The sequence below is a fragment of the Brassica rapa genome, chromosome A07 (genome assembly GCF_000309985.2).
Source record: "Brassica rapa cultivar Chiifu-401-42 chromosome A07, CAAS_Brap_v3.01, whole genome shotgun sequence".
NCBI lineage: Eukaryota > Viridiplantae > Streptophyta > Magnoliopsida > Brassicales > Brassicaceae > Brassica > Brassica rapa.
This window is the reverse complement of record NC_024801.2, coordinates 12,782,472-12,805,392: the sequence shown is the minus strand read 5'-3', so window position 1 is coordinate 12,805,392 and position 22,921 is coordinate 12,782,472. Positions and strand designations below refer to the sequence as shown.

At 30.3% G+C, this 22,921-nt stretch overlaps 1 protein-coding gene and 1 pseudogene across 1 annotated transcript; one reads left to right on the top strand and one right to left on the bottom strand.

The window, feature by feature from the left end:
• The first annotated feature begins 4,361 nt into the window (after positions 1–4,361).
• LOC117126902 lies at positions 4,362–7,361 on the top strand (annotated as a pseudogene).
• A 14,506-nt stretch (positions 7,362–21,867) lies between these two features.
• Positions 21,868–22,605, bottom strand: LOC103829833 (glutathione S-transferase T3-like). The gene has a single exon (XM_009105529.2). The coding sequence runs from the start codon at positions 22,603–22,605 to the stop codon at positions 21,868–21,870; it is 738 nt and encodes a 245-aa protein (XP_009103777.2).
• Positions 22,606–22,921: the final 316 nt, after the last annotated feature.

Genomic DNA, 22,921 nt, shown 5'->3' with positions numbered 1-22,921 from the left:
TATTATTTTATTTAACTTATTACTTTGAAATAGGAAAAACTAAAATAATTAAACCATACAATGAATGCATAACCAATTTAGCAGTATATCCATAAAATTCAATGAATATCTAAGTAATAAAGGAGAAATTGAGAAAATAGAACACAAAAAATAATGTATTTAAGATATTATGAAATATTCTTAAGACCTTTAATTACCTTTGTTAATATATAGATGACTTACACTATTTTAAAGATTTATATTAATTTATTAATTTATTTTTCTTAAAAGAATAATCTTTTATGATTTATATTTTGGATACTTGAGTAATAAGGTTGCTCCTACATAATTATATATATATAATCTCAACTGTTCATCCTTAGGAAATACAACCATCAATTAGCAAACAAACACACCTTTAAGTAGAAGAGTATTAGGATAATGTCATCATCACATCTTGCTATCATGTGCCTCATCATGATTTCTCTTGTTCCTCTAAATCAATGTATGTACAATGCAATGATGCATATATAAAATATATTCAATTTTCTATCATTTTATCATGATAGGCATTGCGACTATGCATATAATATTATATTCTCATTTTTAATCCGATTTTTTTCTTATATAGTGGGAAACGCCGATGGTTTAGACTTCGACAGAAAATGTGTCCGTCTCCTTGGATGTACCGGAAGACGTTGTATTTGCTGTAACAACGCACCAGAAATATTAAAATGTTATGATACTCAAGCAGCATGTATGGCGCATTGCACGAACCCAACTATTTGAGTGGCGTAAGAAACTTTAAAAATATTAAAATATAATCATGTGGAATATCTCAATAAATATAATATATATTATAGAATAAAGATGTTAATAAACTTTTACTTTGGGTATCAAAATATATTTATATATATCTAGCATCTAATTTATAATATACGTATGATTAAGAATAATACAAATTTGTGTAGCAGAAAAAATAGAATGATTTTGTCGTTGTATTCAATACTGTTGACATGCTTCGACATTCACATTTTCTCTTTTTATCTTTGTTGTTTGTATTTTTGATCTGCTCTCTTTTTTTCTATACTTGTAGTTTGTATTTGATATATTCTATTTTTATAGATAATTTATCTTTCTTTCTTTTGCTATATCAAAGAGAAAATATCATACCATAACAGAACAATGGGAAAATCATGGTTTTAAGCTTCTCAATCAAAAAAAAAATAGCTTTTTATTTCTCTCTAAAGATTTTCTTACTACATACTACCATATTCCTCGTTACTTTTCCTCATACTTCCACACATACACGTAGAATATCGAATGACATAACCCTCTTGTCGTCGATTGATAAATACGCGATAAGATGGGCCGACTTGTTCATGGCCGACTTAAGCCCAGAAGATCCACATAATTACAAGACTACCCTTGGCCTTCTTTCACCTAGTATTTATGTACTTTGCCGTTGTATTAGGAAACATACCATCTTTTATCATCTTTTATTCACAACTTATAGTTATAGTGTTTTCAGTAGATTTGGATAAAATATCCAATACTCCTTCAGAGCTTGTATTGGAACTCCATTGATTTCTTACTCTGTTATATTTATGAATTCTATTCAGACTATTGCTATGTTTTGCTTTATCATGTCGGAGTAGTTTCCCTTGTTAGATTTAGGGTAAAATAGTGCTTTGATGGATTAGCCAAAATTATAGAATTGTTAGGGTGATTACATAGATACCAATCATTAGAATTGGTATTGATGCTTATGTTATGGAGTAATTAGAACCACATGAATTTATTCTCTTGATTTAGGTTGCTAGATACATGTGAAAGCTCGTCTAGGAACGTTAGTGAACTTATCAAATCGGACTATAAAACCAATCTAAAGTATTCTCGATCGACACTAGAAAGGTAGCATTGATTGACAGTCATTACGTGTTTACAATCAAGAGCTGCAACACTGGACTAAGATAATTTATCAGACTTGCAGCGACAGCTGGATATATTTACAGTAGAGTTCAAGTTTTAGTCCCAGTTTCGTCATACTGCACTTACTAAACCTAAAATTAAAAAAAATATAGTATAAAACATGCACCAATTCCTTCAAAACCGAGACCTTAAGTTTACCCTACTCGGCTATACACACTCGGCCATGCTGATTTTCTTAGTATCATTCACATAAGCTACATATTATACATGTATGTGTTTTAAAAATTAAAAATAGATCCAAAATAAATCCATCAGTAATTTATGATTAATCCCTGATTCTGTCATTAGGCGTTACTCCCTTCCCGAATGTACGTATAGCGCCTAGCGAGTTTCCGAACAATAATTGTACGGTATACTTATTATTATTTTGTTTTCATATTCCTAATGAATAATTTAAATAAAATAATTGTTTAATAAAAATATTTATTTTCTTTTGGAATATTGTAATGGATTATGTATCTCATGAAGGCACACAATGGTCAATCTTTTTCCAGTCTCATTTAGATTATGGTTTTTTTTAAATTCAAACCATGCAGTTGTACTGGTGGTTTAGCTTAGGTTTATTAAGGTAAATTCTGTTTTTTTGGTAAAATGTTCAAATTTTCTAGCTAAGTTTTTGTTGATGGTTTTTTCACTAAATAAGATTATCAGTTTAAAATAATTGATTAATGATTACAGATATTTTACTTTTATAAAAAAAAATATTATTTTATTTAACTTATTACTTTGAAATAGGAAAAACTAAAATAAGTAAACCATACAATGAATGCATAACCAATTTAGCAGTATATCCATAAAATTCAATGAATATCTCAGTAATAAAGGACAAATTGAGAAAATAGACCACAAAATATAATTTATTTAAGATATTATGAAATCTTCTTAAGACCTTTAATTACATTTGTTAATATATAGATAACTTACTCTATTTTAAAGATTTATATTAATTAATTTATTTACTTTTCTTAAAAGAATAATCTTTTATGATTTATATTTTAGATACTAGAGTAATAAGGTTGCTCTTATATAATTTTATATATATAATCTCAACTGTACATCCTTAGGAAATACAACCATTAATTAGCAAACAAACACACCGTTAAGTAGAAGAGTATTAGGATAATGTCATCATCACATCTTGCTATCATGTGCCTCATCATGATTTCTCTTGTTCCTCTAAATCAATGTATGTACAATGCAATGATGCATATATAATCAATTTTCTATCATTTTATCATGATAGGCATTGCAACTATGCATATAATATTATATTCTCATTTTTAATCCAATTTTTCTCTTATATAGTGGGAAACGCCGATGGTTTAGACTTCGACAGAAAATGTGTCCGTCTCCTTGGATGTACCGGAAGACGTTGTATTTGCTGTAACAACGCACCAGAAATATTAAAATGTTATGATACTCAAGCAGCATGTATGGCGCATTGCACGAACCCAACTATTTGAGTGGCTTATGAAACTTTAAAAAAATTAAAATATAATCATGTGGAATATCTCAATAAATATAATATATACTATAAAATAAAGATGTTAATAAACTTTTACTTTGGGTATCAAAATATATTTATATATATCTAGCATCTAATTTATAATATACGTATGATTAAGAATAATACAAATTTGTGTAGCAGAAAAAATAGAATGATTTTGTCGTTGTGTTCAATACTGTTGACATGCTTCGACATTCACATTTTCTCTTTTTATCTTTGTAGTTTGTATTCTTGATCTGCTCTCTTTTTTTCTCTGCTTGTAGTTTTTATTTGATATGTTCTATTTTTATAGATAATTTATCTTTCTTTCTTTTGCTATATCAAAGAGAAAATATCATACCATAACAGATCAATGGGATAATCATGGTTTTTAGCTTTCAATCAGAAAAAAAAATTAGCTTTTTATTTCTCTCTAAAGCTTTTCCTACTACATACTACCATATTCCTCTTTTCTTTTCCTCATACTTCCACACATACACGTAGAATATCGAATGACACAAACCTCTTGTCGTCGATTGATAAAGACGCGATAAGATGAACCGACTTGTTCATGGCCGACTTAAGCCCAGAAGATCAACATAATTACAAGACTACCCTTGGCCGCCTTTCACCTAGTATTTATGTAATTTTGCCGTTGTATTAGGAAACATACCATATTTTATCATCTTTTTTTCACAACATATAGTTATAGGGTTTTCAGTAGATTTGGATAAAAGATCCAATACTCCTTCAGAGCTTGTATTGGAACTCCATTGATTTCTTACTCTATTCTATTTATGAATTCTATTCAGACTATTGCTATGTTTTGCTTTATCATGTCGGAGTAGTTTCCCTTGTTAGATTATTGTTAGGGTGATTACATAGATACCAATCATTAGAATTGGTATTAATGCTTATGTTATGGAGTAGCTAATTAGAACCACATTGAATTTATTCTCTTGATTTAGGTTGCTAGATACATGTGAAAGCTCGTCTAGGAACGTTAATGAACTTATCAAATCGGAATATAAAACCAATCTAAAGTATTGTCGATCGACACTAGAAAGGTAGCATTGATTGACAGTCATTACGTGTTTACAAGCAAGAGCTGCAACACTGGACTAAGATAATTTATCACACTCGCAGCGACACCTGGATATATTTACAGTAGAGTTCAATTCTAGTCCCAGTTTCATCATACTGCACTTACTAAACCTAAAATTAAAAAAAATAGTACAAAACATGCAACAATTCCTTCAAAACCGAGACCTTAAGTTTAACCTACTCGGCTATACACACTCGGCCATGCTGATTTTCTTAGTATCATTCACATAAGCTACATATTATATATGTATGTGTTTTAAAAATTAAAAATAGATCCAAAATAAATCCATCAGTAATCTATGATTAATCCATGATTCTTTCATTAGGCGCTACTCCCTTCCCGAATGTACGTATAGCGCCTAGTGAGTTTCTGAACAATAATTGTACGGTATACTTATTATTATTTTGTTTTCATATTCCTAATGAATAATTTAAATAAAATATTCGTTTAATAAAAATATTTCTTTTCTTTTGGAATATTGTAAAGGATTATGTATCTCATGAAGGCACACACAATGGTCAATCTTTTTCCAGTGTCATTTAGATTATTGTTTTTAAAAAAAAATTCAAACCATACAGTTGTAGTGGTGGTTTAGCTTAGGTTTGTTTAGGTAAATTATTTTTTTTGGGTAAAATGTTAAAATTTTCTAGCTAAGTTTTTGTTGATGGTTTTTTCACTAAATGAGATTATTGGTTTAAAATAATTGATTAATGATAATAGATACGTTACTTTTATAAAAAAAATATTATTTTATTTAACTTATTACTTTGAAATAGGAAAAACTAAAATAATTAAACCATACAATGAATGCATAACCAATTTAGCAGTATATCCATAAAATTCAATGAATATCTAAGTAATAAAGGACAAATTGAGAAAATAGAACACAAAAAATAATGTATTTAAGATATTATGAAATATTCTTAAGACCATTAATTACCTTTGTTAATATATAGATGACTTACACTATTTTAAAGATTTATATTAATTAATTAATTAATTTTTCTTAAAAGAATAATCTTTTATGATTTATATTTTAGATACTAAAGTAATAAGGTTGCTCTTACATAATTATATATATATAATCTCTACTGTTCATCCTTAGGAAATACAACCATCAATTAGCAAACAAACACACCGTTAAGTAGAAGAGTATTAGGATAATGTCATCATCACATCTTGCTATCATGTGCCTCATCATGATTTCTCTTGTTCCTCTAAATCAATGTATGTACAATGCAATGATGCATATATAAAATATATTCAATTTTCTATCATTTTATCATGATAGGCATTGCGACTATGCATATAATATTATATTCTCATTTTTAATCCAATTTTTTTCTTATATAGTGGGAAACGCCGATGGTTTAGACTTCGACAGAAAATGTGTCCGTCTCCTTGGATGTACCGGAAGACGTTGTATTTGCTGTAACAACGCACCAGAAATATTAAAATGTTATGATACTCAAGCAGCATGTATGGCGCATTGCACGAACCCAACTATTTGAGTGGCTTAAGAAACTTTAAAAATATTAAAATATAATCATGTGGAATATTTCAATAAATATAATATATATTAAAAAATAAAGATGTTAATAAACTTTTACTTTGGGTATCAAAATATATTTATATATATCTAGCATCTAATTCATAATATACGTATGATTAAGAATAATACAAATTTGTGTAGCAGAAAAAATAGAATGATTTTGTTGTTGTGTTCAATACTGTTGACATGCTTCGACATTCACATTTTCTCTTTTTATCTTTGTAGTTTGTATTTTTGATCTGCTCTCTTTTTTTCTATACTTGTAGTTTGTATTTGATATATTCTATTTTTATAGATAATTTATCTTTCTTTCTTTTGCTATATCAAAGAGAAAATATCATACCATAACAGATCAATGGATAATCATGGTTTTAAGCTTCTCAATCAAAAAAAAAAAAATTAGCTTTTTATTTCTCTCTAATGATTTTCTTACTACATACTACCATATTCCACGTTACTTTTCCTCATACTTCCACATATACACGTAGAATATCGAATGACACAAACCACTTTTCGTCGATTGATAAAGACGCGATAAGATGGGCCGACTTGTTCATGGCCGACTTAAGCCCAGAAGATCCACATAATTACAAGACTACCCTTGGCCTTCTTTCACCTAGTATTAATGTACTTTGCCGTTGTATTAGGAAACATACCATCTTTTATCATCTTTTATTCACAACATATAGTTATAGGGTTTTCAGTAGATTTGGATAAAAGATCCAATACTCCTTCAGAGCTTGTATTGGAACTCCATTGATTTCTTACTCTATTCTATTTATGAATTCTATTCAGACTATTGCTATGTTTTGCTTTATCATGTCAGAGTAGTTTCCCTTGTTAGATTTAGGGTAAAATAGTGCTTTGATGGATTAGCCAAAATTATAGAATTGTTAGGGTGATTACATAGATACCAATCATTAGAATTGGTAGTAATGCTTATGTTATGGAGTAGCTAATTAGAACCACATGAATTTATTCTCTTGATTTAGGTTGCTAGATACATGTGAAACCTTGTCTAGGAACGTTAGTGAACTTATCAAATCGGACTATAAAACCAATCTAAAGTATTGTCGATCGACACTAGAAAGGTAGCATTGATTGACAGTCATTACGTGTTTACAAGCAAGACCTACAACACTGGACTATGATAATTTATCAGACTCGCAGCGACACCTGGATATATTCACAGTAGAGTTCAAGTTCTAGTCTCAGTTTCGTCATACTGCACTTACTAAACCTAAAATTAAAAAAATAGTACAAAACATGCACCAATTCCTTCAAAACCGAGACCTTAAGTTTAACCTACTCGGCTATACACACTCGGCCATGCTGATTTTCTTAGTATCATTCACATAAGCTACATATTATACATGTATGTGTTTTAAAAATTAAAAATAGATCCAAAATAAATCCATCAGTAATCTATGATTAATCCCTGATTCTTTCATTAGGCGCTACTCCCTTCCCGAATGTACGTATAGCGCCTAGCGAGTTTCCGAACAATAATTGTACAGTATACTTATTATTATTTTGTTTTCATATTCCTAATGAATAATTTAAATAAAATATTCGTTTAATAAAAATATTTATTTTCTTTTGGAATATTGTAAGGGATTATGTATCTCATGAAGGCACACAATGGTCAATCTTTTTCCAGTGTCATTTAGATTATTGTTTTTTTTTTTAAATTCAAACCATGCAGTTGTAGTGGTGGTTTAGCTTAGGTTTGTTTAGGTAAATTATTTTTTTTTGGTAAAATGTTAAAATTTTCTAGCTAAGTTTTTGTTGATGGTTTTTTCACTAAATGAGATTATTGGTTTAACATAATTGATTAATGATAATAGATACGCTACTTTTATAAAAAAAAATATTATGTTACTTAACTTATTACTTTGAAATAGGAAAAACTAAAATAATTAAACCATACAATGAATGCATAACCAATTTAGCAGTATATCCATAAAATTCAATGAATATCTAAGTAATAAAGGACAAATTGAGAAAATAGAACACAAAAAATAATGTATTTAAGATATTATGAAATATTCTTAAGACCTTTAATTACCTTTGTTAATATATAGATGACTTACACTATTTTAAAGATTTATATTAATTAATTAATTTATTTTTCTTAAAAGAATAATCTTTTATGATTTATATTTTAGATACTAGAGTAATAAGGTTGCTCTTACATAATTATATATATATAATCTCTACTGTTCATCCTTAGGAAATACAACCATCAATTAGCAAACAAACACACCGTTAAGTAGAAGAGTATTAGGATAATGTCATCATCACATCTTGCTATCATGTGCCTCATCATGATTTCTCTTGTTCCTCTAAATCAATGTATGTACAATGCAATGATGCATATATAAAATATATTCAATTTTCTATCATTTTATCATGATAGGCATTGCGACTATGCATATAATATTATATTCTCATTTTTAATCCGATTTTTTTCTTATATAGTGGGAAACGCCAATGGTTTAGACTTCGACAGAAAATGTGTCCGTCTCCTTGGATGTACCGGAAGACGTTGTATTTGCTGTAAAAACGCACCATAAATATTAAAATGTTATGATACTCAAGCCGCATGTACGGCGCATTGCACGAATCCAACTATTTGAGTGGGTTAAGAAACTTTAAAAAAATTAAAATATAATCATGTGGAATATCTCAATAAATATAATATATATTATAAAATAAAGATGTTAACAAACTTTTACTCTGGGTATCAAAATATATTTATATATATCTAGCATCTAATTTATAATATACGTATGGTTAAAAATAATACAAATTTGTGTAGTAGGAAAAATAGAATGATTTTGTCGTTGTGTTCAATATTGTTGACATGCTTCGACATTCACATTTTTCTTTTTATCTTTGTAGTTTGTATTTTTGATCTGCTCTCTTTTTTTCTATACTTGTAGTTTGTATTTGATATGTTCTATTTTTATAGATACTTTATCTTTCTTTCTTTTGCTATATCAAAGAGAAAATATCATACCATAACAGATCAATGGGATAATCATGGTTTTAAGCTTCTCAATCAAAAAAAAAATTAGCTTTTCATTTCTCTCTAAATATTTTCCTACTACATACTACCATATTCCTCGTTACTTTTCCTCATACTTCCACACATACACGTAGAATATTGAACGACACAAACCTCTTGTCGTCGATTGATAAAGACGCGATAAGATGGGCCGACTTGTTCATGGCCGACTTAAGCCCAGAAGATCCACATAATTACAAGACTACCCTTGGCCTTCTTTCACCTAGTATTTATGTACTTTGCCGTTGTATTAGGAAACATACCATCTTTTATCATCTTTTATTCACAACATATAGTTATAGGGTTTTCAGTAGATTTGGATAAAAGATCCAATACTCCTTCAGAGCTTGTATTGGAACTCCATTGATTTCTTACTCTATTCTATTTATGAATTCTATTCAGACTATTGCTATGTTTTGCTTTATCATGTCGGAGTAGTTTCCCTTGTTAGATTTAGGGTAAAATAGTGCTTTGATGGATTAGCCAAAATTATAGAATTGTTAGGGTGATTACATAGATACCAATCATTAGAATTGGTATTAATGCTTATGTTATGGAGTAGCTAATTAGAACCACATGAATTTATTCTCTTGATTTAGGTTGCTAGATACATGTGAAAGCTCGTCTAGGAACGTTAGTGAACTTATCAAATCGGACTATAAAACCAATCTAAAGTATTCTCGATCGACACTAGAAAGGTAGCATTGATTGACAGTCATTACGTGTTTACAAGCAAGAGCTGCAACACTGGACTAAGATAATTTATCAGACTCGCAGCGACAGCTGGATATATTTACAGTAGAGTTCAAGTTCTAGTCTCAGTTTCGTCATACTGCACTTACTAAACCTAAAATTAAAAAAATAGTACAGAACATGCACAAATTCCTTCAAAACCGAGACCTTAAATTTAACCTACTCGGCTATACACACTCGGCCATGCTGATTTTCTTAGTATCATTCACATAAGCTACATATTATACATGTATGTGTTTTAAAAATTAAAAATAGATCCAAAATAAATCCATCAGTAATTTATGATTAATCCCTGATTCTTTCATTAGGCGCTAGTCCCTGCCCGAATGTACGTATAGTTCCTAGCAAGTTTCTGAACAATGATTGTACGGTATACTTATTATTATTTTGTTTTCATATTCCTAATGAATAATTTAAATAAAATATTGTTTTAATAAAAATATTTATTATCTTTGGAATATTGTAAGGGATTATGTATCTCATGAAGGCACACAATGGTCAATCTTTTTCCAGTGTCATTTAGATTATGGTTTTTTTTTTAATTCAAACCATGCAGTTGTAGTGGTGGTTTAGCTTAGGTTTGTTTAGGTAAATTATTTTTTTTTGGTCAATTGTTAAAATTTTCTAGCTAAGTTTTTGTTGATGGTTTTTTCACTAAATAAGATTATTGGTTTAAAATAATTGATTAATGATAATAGATATGTTACTTTTATAAAAAAAAAGTTATTATTTTATTTAACTTATTACTTTGAAATAGGAAAAACTAAAATAAGGAAACCATACAATGAATGCATAAACATTTTAGCAATATATCCATAAAATTCAATGAATATCTAAAATGTTATGATACTCAAGCAGCATGTATGGCTCATTGCACGAACCTAACTATTTGAGTAGCTTAAGATAATCTTAAAAATTAAAATATAATCATGTATAATATCTCAATATATATAATATATATTATAAAATAAAGATGTTAATAAACCTTAACTTTGGGTATCAAAATATATTTATATATATATATCTAGCATCTAATTTATAATATACGTACGATTAAGAATAATACAAATTTGTGTAGCAGAAAAAATAGAATGATTTTGTTGTTGTGTTCAATACTGTTGACAAGCTTCGACATTCACATTTTCTCTTTTTATCTTTGTAGTTTGTATGATCTTTTTTTTTTCTCTACTTGTATTTTGTTTTAAAATGTTCTAATTTTATAGATATTTTATCTTTCTTTCTTTTGCTATATCGAAGAGAAAATATCATACCATAACAGATCAATGGGATAATAATGGTTTTAAGCTTCTCAATAAAAAAAAATATTTTAAACTTTTTATTTCTCTCTAAAGCTTCTCCTACTACATACTACCATATTCCTCGTTACTTTTCCTCATACTTCCACACATACACGTAGAATACCGAATGACACAAACTTTTTGTCGTCGATCGACAGTGACGCGATAAGATGGGCGGACTTGTTCGTGGCCGACTTAAGCCCAGAAGATCCACATAATTACAAGACTACCTTTGGCCGCCTTTTACCTAGTATTTATGTACTCTACCGTTGTATTAGGCAACATACAATCTTTTATCATCTTTTATTCACAACATATAGTTTTAGGGTTTTCAGTAGATTTGGAGAGAAGATCCAATAATTTTTCAGAGCTTGTATTGGAAATCCATTGATTTCTTACTCTTTCTATTTATGAATTCTATTCAGACTGTAGCTATGTTTTGCTTTATCATGTCGGAGTAGTTTCCCTTGTTAGATTTAGGGTAAAATAATGTTTTGATGGATTAGCCAAAACTATAAAACTGCTAGGGTGATTACATAAATACCAATCATTAGAATTGCTATTAATGCTTATGTTTTGGAGTAACTAATTAGAACCACCTGAATTGATTCTCTTGATTTAGGTTGCTAGATACATGTGAAAGCTTGTCTAGGAACATTAGTGAACTTATCACATGGGACTATAAAACCAATCTAAGGTATATAAGTATTTCACTATCTATATACTATATATTCTAACTTATTAGGTATGTTTTCAGGTTCAGAAGTATCTTGGAGTAAAGTGATGATTATGGAGCATTTAGAAGCTTAAAAGAGATTTCAGCCGAGCTGACCATAAGAGGTCGATACGAAGAGGAAACAATCGATCGATGCACATCCAGTGACGACGATCGATACTGAAGAGAAGCCTCAACGATTGAAGATTATGATCGATTGATGTACATCCTGTACCATCGATCAATGTCGAGACGCGGAAGCACGACTTGGTTCCAGCCGACTTTAAACCCAAAACTTCACCAAATTACGAGATTACCCCTGACGAGTTTTTAACCTCATAGTTATATACTTGCCTAAGTGTTAGAAGGCAAGAGAGCTTTTGGCCACCTTTGTATTCTTATTTTCAGCAGAGAGTTTTAGGAGAGAAGATCATAGAGAGATTTGTGATTGGAACTCCATTGATTCATCTATTCTATTCTATTCTATGCAGTTTTTATTTATATTTTGTGTCATGAATTGCTTAGCTATGTCTGAGTAGTTTACATGTTAGATTAAGGGTTCAAATAGGTTAGAGGGATTAGCCACAACTATAGATTGCTAAGTTGTGGTATTCATTGATTGATTGTTCTTAATGCATGTTCTAGATTATATTCGAATACAGTTCATCAAGTAGAGTATAAAACTATTATAATTATCTTATATTAATTTTCCTTCATTATATTTTATAGTTTATAAATATTAAAAGTAATAAATAAAACATTATTAATCTTTCTATAATTTCGAGAATTAGTTTCCATAAATTGTTATTTGTAATATTCTTTAGATTATATGGCAAGTGATGTTAAATGATTTTAGACTTACCTTAAATTTTTAGATCTAAATTACATAAATAAAAATTAAGAACAATCGACCAATCAAATTATAACAATTTCTTGAAACTTTACCTATGAGCGACACGTCACCAGAAATCACTAAAGTGACTTCTTATTTAATATATATGAGATTATAATAAATAAAATTAAAAATCATCGGTCAATCAAATTATAACAATTTGAGGAGTTCATTTATTATCAACACGTAATAAAAAATCACTTATGTAAATTCTCAATCATTATATAGTAGAATTTATATATTTTATAAATAATTTATAACATTATATAAATAGTTTTTAAAATTCTGATAAATTTATTCTGTAAACAACGATAAATAATTTAAAAATCATATTAATAAACATGTTTGGATTTTGTAATATTTAAAATAGTTATTGTATAATTATATTCGAATACAATTCATCAAGTAGAGTATAAAACTATTATAATTATCTTATATAAAAATTTGTTCATTATATTTTATAGTTTATAAATATTAAAAGTAATAAATAAAAAATTATTATTCTTTCTATAATTTCGAGAATTAGTTGCCATAAATTGTTATTTGTAATATTTTTTAGATTATATGACAAGTGATGTCAAATGTTTTTAGACATACCTTAAATTTTTAGATCTAATTTAAATAAATAAAAATTAAAAAAAATCGACCAATCAAATTATAACAACTAGGTGGACCGCCCGCACGCATGTGCGGACATTAACATTAACATTAATATTAAATTGATATTATATTTACAACTATATAATACTTATGTTACATATTGATATTTATACTATGTTCATATGAACAAAGAATATATTAGAACGTTTAGAAAACGATCATATTTAACACTAATCTTAAAACATCAGAAAAATATAATTGAGAAAAAAAAAATATTTCACGCATAACTCCAATAAAAAAATCAGCCATGAAATATAAAAGAGAGATTTGAATTACCTGAGATTTATTATCATTGGTTTCATTGTAACAACAGAGATGATTTACGGTTTAATTCTCTAAGCTTTGAGTTAGAAAAGAGGTAATTCTAACAAAAATATTTAAAGATGTAAATAATCCCCAAAAGATAACAAATTATATAATTGATAGGACAACATCAATGAGTTTCAAAGTTTTTAAAAAGCTTTGAGATTACCTTTGGCTCTCAGACGTACTGAAGAGGATCACGCACAATAAATAAATTGTACTTGATTAGCATACATATCTTATATTATATTCTTGATAAGTGATTTAACTTAAAAAAAAAAGAATTACATTTTTCGAAAGGGATGATCAGTTCCTGGATAAACAGAGTCGTCTTTTTTTGTTAGTTGAATCACTACTGATGCAAAAATATAGATAGAGATACAACATGGAGAGGAAGAGAACAAAAATAAACGAAGAAGAAGAATCCCCCATAAAATTACCAGTAATGGTGTTCCCGTCTATGAGTTATTTATTGATTATCATACATTTGCGCAAGATCACAAAAGTAGAATTTAAATTATAACGATCAGAAACATATGAAAACTTAAAAGATAGATGCATGAAACTAATGGGGGTGGCGCGATATTTATATAGCAAATTAGTTTAAGTTTCTAAATTACCTAGTTTTCAAGAGAATCTATGAGATATAATATCCTCTAATAAATTTTAATTCAGCTATGAGATAGAATATCTTCTAATAAATTTTTAAAAATATTCTGGTTATAATATATACATAATTTTGGTAACTCAAATCTTGTTATATATATTTAAATATTAAATGCATGATATTAGGAAAGAAGATATCTCGTCACTTGATTACAACTGGTTTTTGATAAAACAAATCCCACTATAAGGATTTAAATAATAGATAATAAGGAAAGAATAAGGAATATTAACGTTAAAACCCCCAACTAAATTTGTTTTGGAAAAAAACCCTCAAACTAAGTATTTAACGAAAAACCCACTAAATTAACTTTATTTAATGAATTAAACTCTGATAGGTCATTAAAATGAAAAAAATTCAAAATATTGTAATAGGAGGATAAATTTTCAAAAATACATTTTATAAATTAACGTATGAGCTTTTATAAATGACTTAGAACCTCTTATAATAATTTAAAACATCTGATTTTTATAAATGTATTTATAATTTTATAAATGTATATATAATTTTATAAATGATTTATAAAGCATGCATTGAATTATTAGACATTAATAGTTATTATGATACTTTATATACAAATATAATTCTTTCTATACGAATATAAAATCATAATATCAATTCAAATAAACACTTTTGTGTATTTTTTTATGTAATTTATAAATATATAAAAAATTGATCGCATTATTACTCTTTCATAGTTTTCAACAATTAGTTACCATAAATAATTATTTCTAATATTATGTAGATTATTTGGAAAGTGGTAATTGAATTATCCTTTCCTTTTAGATATAATTATAATAAATAAAATTAAAAATCATCGGTCAATCAAATTATAACAATTTGAAGAGTTTATTTATGATCAACACGTAATAAAAAATCACTTATGTGACTTCTCAATCAATATATAGTAGGATATATATTTTTATAAATAATTTATAACATTATATAAATAATTTTAAAATTCTGATAAATTTATTTTGTAAACAACGATAAATAATTTAAAAATCATATTAATAAACTTGTTTCGATTTTGTAATATTTAAAATAGTTATTATATAATTATATTCGAATACAATTCATCAAGTAGAATATAAAACTATTATAATTATCTTATATAAAATTTTGTTCATTATATTTAATAGTTTATAAATATTAAAAGTAATAAAATATAACATTATTAATCTTTCTATAATTTCGAGATTTAGTTGCCATAAATTGTTATTTGTAATATTCTTTCGATTATATGGCAAGTGATGTTAAATGTTTTAGACTTACCTTAAATTTTTAGATCTAATTTAAATAAATAAAAATTAAAAACAATCGACCAATCAAATTATAACAATTTTTTTGAAATTTCACTTATGAGCGACACGTCATCAGAAATCACTAAAGGGACTTCTCTTTTAATGTATAGGGAGATTTTTTTGAAACTTCACCTATGAATTAAACGTCACCAGAACTCACTAAAGTGACTTCTCTTTTAATATATAGGGGGATGATAAATAAAAAAGTTTAGTTTGCTAACATGTTACCTTGCATAAGTTATTTAAATTCTTACAGCAGGGATAAACACAAGACGAGTATTTAGTATATTCTGTATTTGGTATTCGACTTGATTTGTATGAGTAGTGATGAGATCCTGCCAAGATCAGCACTCTAGAATGATGAAATGGGGATAAGCTTTGCTGTTGAATGCCGTCAAGCCTCAAACACAAGGATTGTGAATCGGTTGGTCACACAAGAGCAGCGAGAAACTCTTGATATACTTAAAATCTAATTCTCTGGATTTGATACACCAAGGAATCCGAAATAGTTTGATGGCATATGAGATCATTAGTAAAATCTAATTACTCACTAACAAAAAAGAACTCCAAAAGATTTTTTTTTTTATAAAAAGAAGGTTAGCTTTGGCATATGAGATCATTAGTAAGCTAAGTTGTTTGGTTAAGATAGACAAGTACCTTCTTAAGTGCTTGTTTGATTGTTCCTAATTCCTTTGGTTTATGAGAACTCTGTCCTGATTAGAATGACCTTTCTAGTGTATGCGTTACCGAAGGAGCTACTACAACAACAGAGGAAGCTGAGGAAATGGCCATTCATACAAAGTCACTGTTGCCTCTTAGCTTCTCTGCCTTTGGCTTTTGGGTGCGTCTCCTTAGTTTGCTCAAAGTTTCCTATCACTTATATAAAGCCTTTTCTCGTGCATTTTTTAGTCTGTGAACTTTTTCTGGCTGCTAGTGTCTCCAACATGTGAAGTAATGATCATTTTTCAATCAGAGTCATTGTCTGATAGCCAAACATAGAGCTGTACATATTCATCCAAACAACATGAACAGTTACTAGCTTGTAAATTGATCATGCATGTGGTTTCTTTATAGTTTATCAAAGATTCTTCCTCTTCTATTTATGAACCGGTTCGGGCATAGTACCAGAAGTAAACGGTTTTTTTCCAACTCGATTCGTGAAAATGAGCAAAAGGTATTTACTTTTTATGTCCTTTTTGATGAAATTAGGCTTTGTCAGATGCAAAGCTCTAACTTGATATGAAGTACGAGATTAGTGATCTTGTTGGTGTGAGATAGCGTTTCATTTGTGAAGGAGTCAGAGCTTGTCTAAGCTTGAGCTGTGCTTGAACATAAGTGGGAGATGTGGCATTAATTCATTAGTAAGTTAAGTTGTTTGGATAACTGCATTCTTAAGTTTGGTTGGTTGATTGTTCAATATATTGTTCTTATGGTTTTTGAGAACTCTGTCCTGGTTACAATAAGCTTTGTAGTTTTCGAGTATATGAGTTGCTAACTAGATGTTTACTATAGTAAATGTTTGGATATGTTTCTGAGAGTCTCGTTATGTGAGTTACAGTATACGATCCTTTCCATGTGTTCTCTTGAGCAATTTATTATTGTTTTTCTTTCTTTCTGTGGAATTGATGTTGTTCTGTATGAACTTTGAAGGATGAGTCAGTGAGGGAAGAAGAGGTGGTCCATGATCAGCAGGAAAGTTTGCTTGTTTGGAAATGAGTCATATCATATTTAATTAGAAAGTTTAGAGAAATAAATTGGTTAAAAAAGAGTTGTTGTGTATTGGGGCTTTGATGCTTTGTAGTGGTGTGACAACTTTTGGTGACCCACAACAATATTTTTTTTTTTGCTAAAACCCACAACAGTACTTGTTTAGTCCATTGATTGCAACTTACGTAACCTTTATGGTCCGAATGGTAACCGCGGTTCTAATAATAAAAGCGGTGCGGAATTAAAGTGCGGTACAGTACAACTGCGGTTCGTGCGGTTTGTGGGATAAGTGCGGATTTGAGAAAAAAAAAACAGTGCGGTTTTGATAGAAAAGTAGTGAGGTTTTGATTGAAAAATAATGTAAAGTAAATATATTCATACAATTAAATTTGTTTGCTTGATGATAATGTCATAATATTTTTTTTTTAAGAAAACTAATTCGAAATAATTATTCTAATATATATATATATATATATATATATGATTGGTATATATATTTGTGGTATTAAATAATTATTTAATTTCAAAAATAATAACTTGGTAAAAATATATATATTTATTTCAGTCTTATTGATTTAAGGTTACTATTTAAAACAATATAAATATTTGATCAATCAACATACAATACAAAATTGACTAGTTATTATATACAAATATTGGTTTAAATAATGATTACATTTGTATTGGCAAATAATAAATATTTAATGATTGTTATAAGAGAAATTCTCTAGGATAACTATTTTTAGTTTACTTCACAAAAATAGTTTTCAAGAAGAAAAATGACCAAAATAAATTTTATTAAAAGGTAAAAGTACATTTATACCCTAGGATAAACTAATTTGGACTTAGGATTTAGAGTTAAGGGTAGAATTTTAAGTATAGGGTTTCAATTTAAAAAAAAATTAAAAATTTTAAAATAAAAGAAGCTATTTTGATCATTTTTCTTTTTTTTTTGAGGCTATTTTGTGACAAAAACTTAAAAATGACTATTTGAGAAAATTATCTTTATTATAATTAATTTTATAAGTTTTTCCAAATATCATTATTATTTTATTTAATTTTAGAATAGTTTGATAATTTTCAGCATTAATTTCATTTATTTATCAAATTTTGATGTTTTAAGAATATAAGATGTCATAAAACCGCACATTAACACTCGTACCACACCAAAATGACAGTGGATTTACTGTTCAGTGCGGAATTCACTTTTTCCTTAGCATAAGTTGGACCGCACTTGTTTTTGTCATTTTTTCATTAAGTGGATCATAAAGCAGATAAACACAACGACAGTTGACATGCACACACAAGTACGAATCCGACCCCACCTAGAGATAGGGTTACACAGCATGGATAGGGGGGACCACTAATCAAACACTACGGATAGATACGATGCCGTAACATCTTATCGCAAAGCATGCACGCTTTGTCCCTCGGGTTTTGCGTCAAAGGTGGTGAACTTTTTTCAGTCAACATAACCGATTTTGGAATCGATCTTTTTAAGGTACACACATGCACATTAAACTAAATGCATGGAGATAGTGTGAACGGGTTATATAGCTTGGTGGTTGGCTAATTCTAAGGACTAATTATAATGAATATTGATGAAGAAAAGGAATAAATTATGGAGTCTTAGAGCATCATTATGGGAGGGACTTGAATAAGGGCCCTTAATATTTTTTATTATTATTTTTGTGTTAAGGAACTAAGCTAAAGGCTTTTGTATAAGTAGTTGATTATTGGTGGGACTTAACTTGTCCCTTACTTAGTTAAATTGATTATTTTCATTAATAAGTAATAACATATATAAAAGCATAGTATTTAAAAAAACATATAAAGGAAAAGTCTAACATTAAAATTGAAAACATGAGGAAATTAAAAAAAAAAATTACAAACATCTTAATATATAAAAGCAAACAAACATTTTATTCGAGTAATAAAAACTTATAAATCAGAAGTTATTTGGAAGATGTCCAAATTTTAGCCCATATATTATCGATCAAATCATTTTTTAATTGGTGATGGGCTTGTGTATTCCGAACGCTCGTTCGACGATCAATTATATTACCGAGATTTGAAGGCATATTGACGGAAAATGTATCCACCTCTTCCCTTTCTTGAAATTCTTCAAGGTCATACTGAGTGGATGCTGATCGTTCATCTTCGACAATCATATTATGGAGAATGATACATGCTCTCATAATAGTTGCAATCTTCTCTTTATCCCATAACTGAGATGGGTTTCGGACTACGGCAAATCTAGCTTGCAGGACTCCAAAGGCACGCTCGACATCTTTTCTCACAGCTTCTTGGGTTTGAGCGAATAATGAATTCTTCTGACCTTGTGGTAGTCGGATAGATTGAATAAAAGTCGCCCATTTCGGATAAATACCGTCCGTGAGATAATATGCCAAATGATACTGATTCCCATTCACATTGAAATTTACTTATGGGGCTATTCCGTTAATAATGTCGTCAAAAACGGGTGATCGATCAAGAATATTAAGGTCGTTCATAGTACCTGGAGCTCCAAAAAACGCGTGCCATATCCAGAGGTCATATGAAGCTACGGCCTCCAATACAATAGTTGGTTTATTGGTTCCACGCGAATACATTCCTTTCCAGGCGGTTGGACAATTCTTACACTCCCAATGCATACAGTCGATGCTTCCAACCATTTCGGGAAACCCACGTTGTTCTCCAATATATAATAGTCTTTCCAGATCCTCCGGTGTGGGACGTCTTAGATATTCCTCGCCAAACAATTGGATTATTCCCGCGGCAAAATGGTGCAAACATTTTCGAGCTGTTGTTTCATCAAGCCGGACATATTCGTCAACGGTATCAGACCCACCACCATACGCCAATTGTCTAATTGCTGCGGTACATTTTTGGAGGGGAGAAAGACTAGCCCGTCCGGTGGCATCTTCTCTTGGTTGAAAGTATTCTATTTCATTAGACATACGATGCATAATACGCAAGAACAAAGTCTTGTTCATTCGAAACCGTCTTCGGAATATGTTGTGCGGGTATGTTGGAGTTTCACAAAAGTAATCGTTCCAGAGCTTCGTGTGGCCTTCTTCCCGGTTTCTCTCGATATGTATACGTGGTTTTCTCTTTTTTGGTTCGGGAATGAAATTAGGATTTTCAAATATATCTTCAAACATAGAATCAAATTCATCATCATCATCTTTGTGATAATGATAATGTGAAGAAGAAGCCATTCAAAATTTATAAAAGAGATTGAAATTTCTAAAAGATAATTAAAAGAGAATGTGTTATGAGGAGGAGAAGTAATGTATTGTATGTGAGAAGTATGATCTATATATGCTACATTGTCGGGTATGAAAGCATGACACTTTGATCACGAGCATTACTATGTGCTCACGAGCAGTTCAATGTGCTCACGGACTCAAGACAGACAAGTGACAGACTCATCATGTCACGAGTTCTTTTGTGTAAGAAAAGTCACGAGATGCCTTATAATAAAACTTGAGTTACATGAGATGACTTATAATAAAACTTAATGTTCCACAGCAAGCAAATACAAATTACAAACAAATAAGCATCTCTAAACTACCACAAGAACCATTGCACCACTCCAACTAAAACTACCACAAGAACCATTACCCCGAGAAAGAACTCAAACCTATAGCTAACCTTAGATTTTTCCTTAGCTAAATCATAGACCATCTTCTCTAGAATGGCTACCTTCTGCTCAGTCTCGTTGTCAGACAAAAGGGCAAGACTGTCGACCTTTTCAGACAGTAGAAGAACTTGTCTATCTCTGTCTCACAGCTCCTCCATCAATGCATCATCCCACCATTTCCATACGTGACACTCCCCATCATCTACATTCGGACAAGTGTAGTATCGCCTACCTATTTCGCGAGAAGATGTTGCAAGTAGTGGCTGAGCGCCACAGTAGCATCTCTGCGGAATGCCGAACTCTACCTCGGGTTCCGGAGGGTACTGCACCGGTGAACCTCTTTGTAAGCGTATCTCCTCTTGGTCACGTCGAATTAAGTCATCCGTCTCGTTGTAGCCACTGTCCACAGAGTTGCAAAATAAGACCTCCGAGTCCGAAGGTTGACTATAGCTGTAGTCAAGTCCCATGTTCCTCTTATCCTGCAGAAAACGTCAACTGCATATTAGAATCAAGTTTAGCAAGAACATTTGTAGTTGTTTAAAAAGAGACAAAGCAAGCATATTAAAAGAGACGTACTCATTTGATTAAACAAGCATATAAAAAAGACATACATTAAAACAGAGAATCAAAAGGACAAAGAAAAAACTATTAAAAAGACAAATATAAAACATAGAACATGACATCTAATTCTTCAGAAGTACGCAGCTAAGAGCTTATTCTTCACGACTTCTTCTGCCTCAGTTAAGGGCTCCGACTTTTGGAGGAGAGTATCCAGTATAGGGTGGTGTACTCAGCAACAGACTTCCCTTGACCAGTGTTCCTTTTCGATTTAGCAGCCTTGATACCTTCAGGCCGGGTCTCATGATCAGCATTCTCGTTGGGTGACGTTTCAGCTGGTGTTTCACCATTGTTCCTCTTTGAGCTCGCTTTTGGAGTGTTGAGGCTGAGCCATTTCTGCTCATACCTCAACACACACCACGCATACTCGAGGTTGAACTTGGTTCTCTGATCAGCGTAGAAGATGTCGTGAGCCCTCTTGAGAACATCAGTGTCACTCTCACCACTGATAATTTGCCTCTCTGCAGTGGCATAAGCGCCGCAGAACTTGTTAACTTGATCGTTTATCCTAGCCCACCTCTTCTTACAATGAAGATGCTCTCTCTTTTCACCATCCTCTACTCCGTGAGGACTTGCTGTGTAATAATCACCAACACGTTGCCAGAAGGTGAGTGACTTCTGCTGATTTCCAACTACGGCATCCTTGGAAGTGTTGAGCCACGCACTGATTAGGACCTCGTCATCAGCCGGGGTCCATCTGCGTCGACCAACACGGTCCACGGGTGTGCCTACTGGTGTGCCTACCGGTGTGTCTTCAGATTGGTGAGAACTGAAAGGAGGGTTCTCGGATTCTCCTAAGTGAACATTAGAATGGAAAGGGAAGTAGCTAGAGGACTGCGTATAATGATTTCTTGGATCCATACCGATAAGAAGCGAGAAGAGATTAAGAGGAGGTGGTAGAAGAGATCAACTAGCTACGTATATTTAAGGGGGGCATCAGAAGGGGTTTGATTGGAGGAAGTGAAGAGTAAGTTAGCATTAACTTACCCACTTAATGACTAACCGGCAACAAGATATGTCTTATCTAAAGTTATTACACAAACAAAAAGCTATCAACTATCCTAACAAGATCATTAATATATTGTTCGATTTAGTTTCACACAAACTACCCTTTACAGCCTAACCTATCTAATCAATACGAAGTAACCACGACAATGGCTTTAATAAACACCGAAAC

Coding starts and splice junctions, on each gene's coding strand:
- LOC103829833 (XM_009105529.2), bottom strand. CDS start 22,605: ATGGATCCAAGAAATCATTATACGCAGTCCTCTAGCTACTTCCCTTTC.